At 35.5% G+C, this 12,212-nt stretch overlaps 2 protein-coding genes across 5 annotated transcripts in view; both read left to right on the top strand.

Annotated features, from left to right (window-relative positions):
- Positions 1-9,948, top strand: part of col7a1 (collagen, type VII, alpha 1) — a 127,386-nt gene extending 117,438 nt beyond the window's left edge. For 2 of the 4 annotated variants that reach the window (XM_073954367.1, XM_073954368.1), the window contains exons 115-119: positions 1,449-1,544; positions 5,347-5,478; positions 5,556-5,621; positions 8,881-9,054; positions 9,160-9,948. In XM_073954367.1, the coding sequence (XP_073810468.1) occupies positions 1,449-1,544; positions 5,347-5,478; positions 5,556-5,621; positions 8,881-9,050 (464 nt within the window). In that variant the 3' untranslated portion in view covers positions 9,051-9,054; positions 9,160-9,948. Of the gene's footprint in view, positions 1-1,100; positions 1,110-1,448; positions 1,545-5,346; positions 5,479-5,555; positions 5,622-8,880; positions 9,055-9,159 lie in introns of all 4 variants that reach the window. The other 2 variants (XM_073954366.1, XM_073954369.1) reach the window with 2 other exon arrangements.
- pfkfb4b (6-phosphofructo-2-kinase/fructose-2,6-biphosphatase 4b) overlaps positions 1-12,212 on the top strand; it is a 516,544-nt gene that overhangs the window by 311,573 nt on the left and 192,759 nt on the right. The gene's annotated exons all lie outside the window — the stretch shown is intronic.

Here is a 12,212-nt window from a genome sequence, read left to right as displayed (position 1 = left end):
TTAATATACACAGGATGTACAGCAATACACACATTTCTTTACATATTCAAAAAGTTAAAGGAATTAAATGTTACAAAAATTATTATTTTCTACATAAATATAAAAATCACTACCTTCATGCCTTATCTGGAGTGCTTTTTCAGTATATTCATGACAATTTGCATTTGTATAATGTTATTATTATTAATATTATTATTTATTATATGCATATTTATATTTGTTTTAATAAGAACAACTTTAGATTTGTTTAGAACTTTAGAAATGTACGCATCACCACAAAGGGGTAAAAGAATAGGACGTGTGTTTGGATATAGCTCAGTTTTTTGACCACAAATAACAATTTAACAACTTTGTTATTATTGTTAATTTATTTGTTGGCTAGAAATTAGAACTGAATTTAGAAATAGGTTTGAAACAAGTCTTTGCGCTTAACATTTAAATATGTAGGCTTATGGATGTCTTCAGTGGAGTGCATACAACACTGTTTCGGTATCCATGAAAGTGCAGGAGTAAAATAAAGAGTAAAAGTAAAGAGAAAAAGAAAGTAAAGAGGCCGAATGGAGGAGGCTCATTCTTTATCTTTGTGCTGCAGATGCTCTGTTTAACTATTCTCTCACTAGTGAAGTGTTCAGTTTTATCACTTTCAAACTCTGCCATGTAAATAGCAAATCCGCCATGGCGTGACACAACTAACTCTTAAAGGGAATGTGAGATGAGACTCTGATTGCTTTAATGACGATAGGCTCAAAACACATGCACAACTCATTAAAAGAATAAGCACAACCCTGTTAGACCATGCGCCAGAGCGCAGAGTGTATTTTTCTGTCCCTAAAATAGCAAAAGTGGATTCGGACATGTGCTTAATGCTTTTGCGCCATTCACTTTAGACTTTGCGCCTAGATCATTAAAATATAGCCCAGAATGTTAAAGGCATAGTTCACCCTTCGTCGACAAATGATATTTTTGTTGAACAAAAAGTATTTCTTTTCACTTAGAAATACACTTTACAGAACTAAAATAGATTGCAAATGCTGATTTTTATATCATTCTTCCTTTGTTCTCTCGATTTAAGTTTCTCTTTTTCTCTTTTTGTCTCAAAGCTTGTGGAGGTAAGTTGAATGAAATAGTCTCATTTTAACAAGTAGACATTTTCCTATCATTGCATCAGAAACTCATGTGCACACAGTATTCTAACTGTAAATGTGTGTGTGTGTGGCTGTCTTCTGTGGGTCTCGGGGTGTGTATAAAGCTTGTTGTTGATTATGTTCGTGAGCGTTTGTGTCCACATGGCTGAACTTTGAATTTTGTGCATGCTAAATTGTTGATGTCGAGCATGAACTTGGAGTACGTCTTCACATGCATGGATGCTCGAGTCTGAGTGCAGGTTTAGTGTTGGGGTTTGCTGTCATGCGTTTGTGTGTGATTGGTTGTGCTGGGCTTGTTCTCAGGTGTTCAGGAACTTCAGATACCTGTGCCAGTGCAGACTTACCGTAGTCGCTCCTCCACGTCCCCTGAGCACTCGCTAACCCGAGGGGACGAGGAGGGTGAGTTCAATCCTTTATTCATCAGTCTATCTTTCTCTTCATCTGCTTCTCCTCTTAGCTGAAACTCTTCAAAAAGTTTAAAGAAACAGCCCATACAAAAATAAAAATTCTGTCATAACTTGCTCACACAATTCTTGTTAGGTTTAAACACTAAATGACAGATTTGAAGGATTCTTTAGGATTGAGCTATTCCACAATAGCTCAAGCACTAAAAAGTTATCTGGTTTCAGAAGATTTTTTTAAAAGCCACAAGGACAGTTTTTATGGTGGTTAAACAATAATATTTTACTTTATATCAGTTTTATTATGCTTCAAAATAGCACATATCTTTAAAGTGTTGATTAACTTTAGGGCTGTGCGATTTGAAGAAAATATCTATCTTTTTTTAACAGATATTGCAATTTTGATTTGAATTGCGATTGAATTTTGTAGTCAAGCTTCAGCTTGATATTCTGTATCTTAGCTTCTTAGTCAAAAAAAAAAAAAAAAAAACGTTTTTCACCAGCATAGACAATGCCACACTTTGAGCTAGACTGTAAGGATGTAGGGATGAAAGGAATGGTAAGAGAACAGTAAAGGGGATATGAAGTAAGAAGGTAAACAGTGAACAGGTAAGTAGGTTGACCGGGCGTCCTACGATGATGCTCAGAGACTTAGAGTAGTTTTACCGCTCTGTAATATTTTGGTAGAGTAATTTGGTAGAGGGTTACAGGATTGTTAATGGGAAGCGAGGAAATAGAGGGAGGGGGAGGGGGGTTGAGAGAACAAGAAGAACAGCGCTAGAGGGTTGATCTGCCTTAAATAAGTTTTAGGGAGTAGGTGATTGGTTAAGAAGACAAAGTGAGGCATGGTTCCACTGCCGAACCTTCGTTAACAAGTTAACTCCATTTCAACATTTAGAAATTAAACACTACTTTTTCTCTAGAGCAAACAGTTGTGAGTTATTAGCTAGTTACTTTTTAAAGTGCTGTTTGTTGTATTTCCTCGTGCTGTGGCAACAATTCTGCAACAGCTCTTACAAATGACCAGTTTTTGTTCGGTATCTGTGACTTTGAAAGCAAAATATTTTCATATTACGGACATGCTGTTTTTCTTTGATATGAATTTATCTATTAATGCTTCTGAAGCGGCAAACACCATCATCCCACGTATCCAAACTTTCCTGTTTGTTTATATTGTCGGCATTCCGCATAGTTCGGTTGCGCAATTCTGATTGGGCAAAATGAAAATGAGCTCACTCAATTGGCTAAGAAGACTGTCACACACAGACAGCACTCACGCATTTGTTCTGGGTGGGGGAAATTATATAATACATAGAAATTTCACATTGCAGTCTCCTGTGATTTAGCTATATGCAACGGTTTAAATTGCAATTCGATTTCGATTAATCTCACAGCCCTAATTAACATACTAAAGCATTTGTAAAATTATTATAGCTTTATTAATTTTAGCTTTAAGTTGTAATTCAATTAAATTTTATTTTAAGGTATTTAATTGCAACTTCACCTTTCATATGTATGCGTTTCATATATTTCTATTCATATTTTGACACACAATTGAAGTTATTATGAAATATACATCTATAGACATACTTAAAGGCACAACGTGCAATTTTTGCAGTTGAAGCAAAGCAAGAACGTTGCATGAAAGCAGCAGAGCTTTTATTATGCCTGAATCCACCACTTCCGGTTCTTCCACAACACTGTTTTATTATGCTAAATACATTTTAGGCTTCTGTTATAAAGCTGATCTGTGCAGTCTAATAAAACGCACCACTTATCTTTCATAATCACACCTTATAAAAACAGTCTGCTGAAACTTTTCGATTGACATCCTCCCTTTATACATAACATCTGAGTGGGAAAGTCCCAACCATTAGTGATGATCTTTTCCTCATTAGCATAAACAGTAGCCCTGAGTGAGAAGCAAGCGTCTGCCATTAAAGATTTGTATTGTACCTGCCGAAGATAATGTCAGTGACCAAAAGGCATTATAAATGTTAAGTGCTACTGCTTTTGCCATTTTCAGTTTTCCACAGTTATAACGTTAGTCCGACAGTCACCAAAACGGCACAATTTGAATCAAAACCTAAAAAGAGCAGATTCAAAGAGTTATAAAAAAATAGCTTGTGGGGTATTTTAGCTCAAACTTTACAAACTTCACACACACTATTGGGACATCAGAGACTACTTTAAAAGGGGCATAATACACTTTTTAAAGCATCTTTGGTGTTTTCGTGTTTTCTATGAAAACCAAGCTGGAAATTGAGGGTGGTCATTAGCATGACCACACAGCACACGGTCCATGTCTCTAGCTTTTTTGAACAGTCTTCTAAATATTTGAGATCTAGTTCTAGTGGTTTCTGGATATTTTAATGAGAAAAATTTTTTTACATGTTGTGCGGTTAGAAACACTATAGAGTTAAGCTAATTGCATTTAATAAAACTGTAAACCAGGGTGCCCAAACTTTTTCTTATGAAGGGCCAAAAACCAAACTTGATTGAGGGTGGTGGGCAAAAGCTAAACATACCAAACTGTATTACATTAAGGTTTCCATAGTAACTTCTTAATTTAATCATATTTAAAATATATAGGAAAAAACACTTTAATCATATTAATAATTATATATATATATATATATATATATATATATATATATATATATATATATATATATATATATATATATATATATATATATATATATATTACATTTTATAATGTACTTTTTACAATAAAACAATCTCATTTATAACACAGTGGAGTTGTTTTTTATTTACAAAAATAATAAAATTTCACTCAATAGTAAATTATATGTAATAATAATAATTTACATTTATATAGTGCTTTTCTGGACACTCAAAGTGCTTCCAACACACACCAGCTGATTGGTGGAGAGTAGACAGAGTGATGAAGCCTGTTATGATATTGGGATGATTAGGAGGCCATGATGGACAAAGGCCAGTGGGAAAATTTGGCCAGGATGCCAGGGTTAAACCCCTACTCTTTCATCCTTCGTTTTTTCAAACCCTACAGAGAGTCAGGACCTCGGTTTAACATCTCATCGAAAAGATGGAATATGTGTCCTAAAAGTGTTTTTAGCAACGTGCCACACATATATATCTGTCAACATAAAAAAAAACATGTTTTAGGCGTTTATTGCCCTTTAAAAAATCTGAATAGCTCACATTTAATTGAAGCATTTAAATTCAGTTTTGCTTTTTTTTTTGTGGCTCAGCAAATAAACAAACAAACAAACAAAGGGTTATGTTAAATTAGAAACGACTATCTCTCCCCAACTTTCCCCATCACTTGTCCATCTCTTGGTTGGCGGGCCAAATCAAAGGTTACCATGGGCCAACTTTGGCCTGCGGGCCTTTGTTTAGGCATCTCTGTTGTAATTTATATTGCATTTTAAGTGACTGCCTTTAACATGCATTTACGTGTCCAGAAACAACACATTTAGTTATCATAATGTGTATTTTTTTAACTTTTTTCCACAATGGCAGTCACAATGAAAGATTTAAAACATCTCATTGTCATCTTTGAAAGAACGTCATATAGGTAGAGATGAGCAAAACATGAGGGTGAGAAAATGATGACAGAATGTATTTTTCTCTTTAAACTACCTCTTTAAACAGAAACCATGTTTCTGCAAAGTGGGATATGTTAAATATCTGCTTGTATTTAACAGTATCCAGTTGCACATGTACATTCATTGCTTTCAACCTGTTGACAGCATTAAAAGCTCTGATTTCCAAAAAGCCATCACCTCCTATGCACGTTTTTTATTTTGATGCAGGTCAAAAGCTACGTGTTGTGATGAACACAAATGATCCAGACTACGAGCACATTTACTCTATAGAGACCTATGATGATGACGCTCCAATGGTGGAGATTGCTGACTACGACAGCACTGTCAATAAAAGCCAGGGTACGCTAGTCTCTTCCTTAAAAATTGTGTGTAGTAGCTATGTGTAGCTGACGCGGTGTGATGTCTTGATATTTCAGCAGGTCGAACAAACTCTGTCGATTCATTAAAAGCCGAAAGGACAAAAAGAGAGGTGAAAGTTGAAGGTAAGCAATCTGTTATGATTCTTCATGGAGATTAAAGGCTTGATTTTGTCATGTTTGTGCATGAGTATGTTGGAGAGCCGACTGTGGAAATTTACAGTGTCAATGCTGCATATTTTTATGCATTTTACTGCTTTGTTGGGGACAAAATACGGCAGACTGCTGTGTGTGGGAAAGTATTAAGCTCTTTGTTTGGTGTCACTCCCTTGAAACACCTAACAAAAATTCTGATGATTGATTATCATAATTTGGTAGTCTGTAATTGCTGCTCACTGTTGTTCTTTGCTCCTCACTTCCTGTTGTTTGTCTGTGTATCTGCTGCATGCTGTCAACCCGCTGACTCATCTGTATGACAGCTCTTAGTATGAGATTGCACACAGCTGTCCTGCCACAGAAAAGAGCTGGACATTTCCACAGATCTCTTGCGGTGCTCTGAACTATAGAGAGATGCAGGGATGACGAGTTTAAAAGTTGATTCTGCATTTGATGAGGTGTTGTTCCTGTATTGTTCAGTTTGCTGTTGTTCACTGTGTTGACTTTCAGATGTGTCTGCACACTCGGCTGTTTAATAGAGAAACAGCCAAACCTTCATTTTATTTTGTTAATTAGTTATTAGGATGTGTGCACATACTGTACATACTCTACAAATCTGTAGGTAAAATGTTTGGGGTATACTACTAAATTCCTGATCCACTGTCTGATTTTTTGGTAAAACATGAGTCACACTTTACAATAAGGTTTATTAGTTAATGTTAATTAATGCATTTACTACCACGAACAAACAATGAACAATACATTTACTACAGTATTTATGTATGTTAGTAAACGTTAGTTAATGAAAATACAGTTTTTCATTGTTAGTTCATGTTAACTCATGGTGCATTAACTAATGTTAACAAGCACGGACTTGGATGTTAATAATGCATTAGTAAATGTTCAATTGTGACTAATAAATGCTGTACAAGTGTTGTTCATGATTAGTTCATGTTAGTTAATGCATTAACTAATGAACCTTATTGTAAAGTATTACCAAAACATGAATATTTATTTAGTTATTTGTTTGTTTGTTGATTTTATTATCCAATAAACTAGAAGTTTAATATTGAGTGAACATTTCTGACAATTTGAAGCAAAATAAAAGTTAAGTAAATCAGTTTTTCTCTCAAGATGAAACTAAAAGCCATACTTGAATTAACGTAGAACTTTAGGATATATTGTTAATTGAACTATGGCTGTTTAGTTTCACTATGTGTAAAAACTTGAGTGGTTTAAGTGTTTAAATGTAATGTGTATTTATAAAGCGCATTTATTGTGTATGGCCATACACCTAAAGTGCTTCACAATCATGAGTATGGGGTCTCTCCACACCACCACTTGTATAAAGCGACGGCAGCCACAGGACAACGTTAAAAAAAGTTTTTGGTGGAGTGATAGAGATAATTTGGTTAATTGGGAGGCCATGATGGGTAATTTAATGCAGATGGAGGGAATTTGGCCAAGACACCAGGGTACTCTTTATGAGAAGTGCCATGGGATTTTTAATGACCAAAGAGAGTCAGGAACTCGATTTAATGTCTCATCCTAAAGATGGCGTTCACTGACAGTATAGCGTCCTATTTACTATATGGGGTATTAGGACTAACACAGACAGCAGGTTGAGTGCCCCCCTGCTGGCCTCACTAACACCACTTCCAACAGCAACCTAGTTTTCCCATGTGATCTACCATTCAGGTACTAAGCAGGCTCAAGCCGCCTTTCCACTGCACACGACATTCTGACATTACTGTTGGAATACGCCCCCTTGTGGCAGTCGCATAGAATTTTCTATTTTGTCGTGCACCGTGGGAGAGAAGCTGATTCTCGCAGTGCCTGAAATAAAGGAGTGCAAAAGCAATATATACATTTATGAATAGACTTTTTTTGTGATTTAAAAAAAAAAAGAACTACTATTTCTCATCTTGCATGCATGGACCTGCTTAGACAACACTGAAATAGATCATGTCCGGTTGGCCGGTCGCATACAGTTTAGTTGCAGGAGTTTTGGTCGCAAATATTTTAACGGATCGACATGATCGGAACTCCACGCAGCTCCCAGACTACTGTCCATTGGAATTGAATGACCTCCAGTCTGTCACTTTACATGTGCATTGGAAAGGCGGCTTCAGCCCTGCTTAGTTTCAGTGAGTAACCAGTCTTGGGCTGCAGAGTGATATGGCTGGATATATATTTTATTTTCCATCATTTTCTGAATCCTGTATTGAGAATTTATATCTGAAAAATGAATTTCTATTATTTGTGCAACTGCTATTACAAATTCCGATTCCATATATGCCATGCAGATGTAAATTCTGTTGTTAGTGAAGTGATTTGATCAGAACAGCTCTTAATAGCATCTTGTTATATACAGTAATTGCATTTACTGACTGAATCAAAGAATTAGTTAATGTGGATCCTAAAAGTGAATTTAAGGAAAGCTGTTCTGGTCTTGGCCAACATTCCCCTGACTTATTCTTAGATTAAGGGGTTCAAACTACTACGTTTAAGATTTTCTTTGCTGAATATTAAGTGTTGTTAACGTTTTATCTGAAACAGAAATCTTTTGTGGTATAATGAATCCATTTACTGTCAGTTTTAATTAATGTAAAGCACTCTTGGTGAATAAAAAAAGCCTAGTTTCTCTTGAGTTTTTTTCCCCTTAACTTCGTCAATTGGTGAAGTTTTTTTCCTCGCCAATGTAACCACTGGCTTTTTTAATTCAGCAAATTATTATTATTAGTTTTTTATTTCTTAATTTATTTTTCAACAGAACAACAGTGCTGAAGTACAGCAGTTTTTTTAGACATTCTAACAAATGCATACAAATGCTTCAAAGCAAGGACAAAAATAAAAGGAAATTATTAAAAAAATTTTGAAAGTCACTGAGTACCCTCAAGTAAAATCCAGATGGAGGACCAAATGCGCCAGAACACCTCAGATCTTTAGTCTAAATCATAGGTTAATTTTTCCAGACGTAGAAGTCGGGTTGCCTGCCTGAAGTATCTGAGCAGTTGACCATAATAATAATATACCTTTTTTGGCCAAGTATGTACAAAAAATTCAATACACATTCTTTGTCATGATCAAGACACATTTCCAATGTAAAATTCAGAAGGTATACCATTGGGGACAATCTCAAGAGTTCATTTCTTTACAAGAAAAAAATCCTCATGCCTGCAAGCTTTTGAATGTAGCTGTGTAATTATTCCCTCATATGTGTTTTTAGATCCGTGCATCTTGCCTATGGAAGAGGGTGATTGTTCCCGCTATACCCTGCGCTGGTACTTTAACTCTCAGGTGGACGCCTGTAGACCTTTTATCTACAGCGGCTGTGGAGGAAACGCTAACCGCTATTTACAGAAGGAAGAGTGTGAGAAACTCTGTCTACAGCAGTAAGAAGGTACATTACCACTCAGCTCCGAAGATGAAAAACATACGCATTAATGCATGTGGACCGGATAGAGATGGGATTTTTCACACTGTATCTATATATTCTGCATTATAGAATCGTGAAGGCAAGAGGATTTCCAACTCATTAATGATATGAAACCCCTAAACCTCAGTGTTGACCAATGCCATCATGCACAGGAGATTGATGGCAACACTTTTTCCTTGACGGGATGAGCAAATTTTAATTATTGATCCCATTTTATTTTATTTATTTGTTTGTCTGTTGAGCTGACAAACATCTGTCAATCTTGCCGCCAGACTAAATCTGCCTACATTTGCATCAAAGACAAAAAGTCAAACAGGAATTTTCCTCATGAACATCTTGTACATTAGTCCAGCCAGTAACAGCACAGCATTATCTTTCATTTCTCACTTAATCCTGGATGTCGCATATTTACACCCACTGACATTTTCTCAGGTGCTAAAAACAGACACGAGAACACACAATGTAATATTCCAGTTCCTTAAGACCTGTTCTTAGAATAAGCCTACGCTGTACAGAATTGTACTGTAAATGTAGATCTGTATTTTTATCAGCCTTAAAATGAGAATGAATGTTCTTCTATTATTAAATGTTGCATGTTGTGTACAGTACATGGACAAACGGTGCTATTTTTTAAAGATATTTTTATATTGTTGATTGGATTTGTATTGCTTTTTGGTTAAATTCCGTGTTTGTTCCATTACAGTTTACATTTTCTTTGCACAAGATGCAGTTTTGATAGCACATGTAGTCATTTTCCATATGTTGTAATGTGATCGGTCTCTTTTTCACATGTTCATTATTTACTTAGGAATAAACTTCGGAATTTAAAGGGAAAATAAACATGAAAACAATACAAAATGTCTGAATTGTCTCATTTTAACTATAAATATTAACAAGTACAGATCTACATTTGACTGGTCTCACGTCAACCGAAAGGTCCATTTGTGGTTCACTATCAGAACTAAAGTCACTGCAATCTGCTTTATCAATTTGCAGTTGCTCTGCGTTGTTGTCTTTTGGAGGGGATTTGTGTTGCGCATCAATCCTAGTCACACATCTGATGATTCAGTAATGGTTCTGGAGCGTCTTGTTAAGATGCCAACGTACACTCATTACTACTCTTCCAGAACTGTCACTCAAGCGCTGTTTTCATATTCATTTCTACTCATATTTATTCATTGACTGCATTTTGGCCAGTCCATCTGTTAGGGTATTTTGTTTTATATTCTTACGCCTGCTTAATAGCGCATTGTTTGAGTGCCAGCGTGTATTTTTATTCTGTTCACTCTTGAGATGAATCCGCCATTGTGCCTTTTAATGAGTTTGTTGCATTGTCGGTCTCTGAATAGCGTGCATCAAATTTTCTGTGGTGCTCCAGATGTCAAACAGTGTCTTAATCTATATCAGATGGTGCATTGAATATTAATATAAATGGATGCTTTCTTCATTCTCTAGGATTGTTGCGCATGCTTTTAAAATGGCTCTTTCCATACCTACTAATCTTTGGGAAGGAAGGAGTGTGTTTGGAAACCATAAACGAAAAAAATATATATTTTGTCCCTCTCAGATCTTTTTTTTTCATCTTTTTCCTTTAAAAGAAAATTGAAGAGGATTTTGAGCTAAAACTGTGGTGTTTGGTGATTTTATTTAATTTAGAGATTAAAAGTAATTGTAATAAGTAAAACACAATAAAATGAATGCCTGTTGGTCCTGATGATAAATAGAGGTATTAAGATGGAAAAGAATGGGCCTGTGCAAGAAGTATCATACATAACATACTGCCTTTAATCTACAAACAGTTCTAAGCGTTTTTATGATCGCCTTGTGCATGATTATGAATCATAAATGATCTAAAGAGCTGTTGCTGTTTGTGTATTGTTTAGCAAACTGTTCTAATCCTGGATGTTGCTACCAACTGAATATAAAAAAACAAGATTGTGTTTTGTGTGCAGTCTCAATTGGGAGTATATATATATATATATAAAACTGCATCCCAATCATCACAAATACTGCAGAAGACCTATTGGAGCTCGCATGATGGACCCAAAATTCTCATAGAAATCAGTCAAATTTGGTGAAGGAAAAATCATGGTTTGGGGTTACATTCAGTATGGGGGCGTGGGATAGATCTGCAGAGTGGATGGCAACATCAACAGCCTGAGGTATCAAGACATTTGTGTTGCCCATTACATTGCAAACCATAGGGTAAGGTCAAATTCTATAGCAGGATAGCGCTCCTTCGCGTACTTAAGCCTGCACATCAAAGTTCCTGAAAGCAAAGAAGGTCAAGTTGCTCCAGGATTGGCCAGCCTGGTCACCAGACAAAACCATTATTGAGCATGTCTGGGGTATGATAGAGGCAGCAAGAAGATGAATCCAAAGAATCTTGATGAAGTCTGGGAGTCCTGCAAGAACACTTTCTTTGCCATTCCAGATGACTTTATTAATAAGTTATTTGAGTCATTGCAGAGAGGTATGGATACAGTCGTCCAAGCTGATGGGAGTCATATATTTATTTATTAATTTCATATAAGCCAAGATATCAAATGATCAACTAGAAGTCAACTAAAACTTGCATAGGCTACAAGATTTTGTCAAGTATTGTGTGTGTGTGTGTGTGTGTGTGTGTGTGTGTGTGTGTGTGTGTGTGTGTGTGTGTGTGATATATATATATATATATATATATATATATATATATATATATATATATATATATATATATATACTACAAAGTACAGACTATTGTGAACAAGTTTAAGACCATCTGCCGAGACTACAGATTAAAAGTAATAATGTTTAAATAAAAAATAATGTTCAGTTATATGCACAGACCAGTCTTTCACTTCTTTAATATATAATCAAGAGTCACAGGTACCAATTTTGTTTTGCCTGTATATTGTCTATATGACACTAAAGGTGCCTGTCACCAAATCATCTTTAATGTTCTCCTACATCTTGAATAGCACGAGTTCAATTAAATCATATTTTATTAATTATTTTCGAACTACCTCTTTAATTGCATTTGGAAGGAACAAATGACTTTGAATTTGACATTGAAAAGCAATTTCTGTGCCCTTTCATAATGTGTCAGAATAAACGTGTATGCCTGCATTTATAAGAGC

This window comes from Danio rerio, chromosome 6 (genome assembly GCF_049306965.1).
Source record: "Danio rerio strain Tuebingen ecotype United States chromosome 6, GRCz12tu, whole genome shotgun sequence".
Lineage (NCBI taxonomy): Eukaryota > Metazoa > Chordata > Actinopteri > Cypriniformes > Danionidae > Danio > Danio rerio.
Note: the sequence above shows the minus strand (reverse complement) of the source record. Positions and strands in the feature narration are given on the sequence as shown.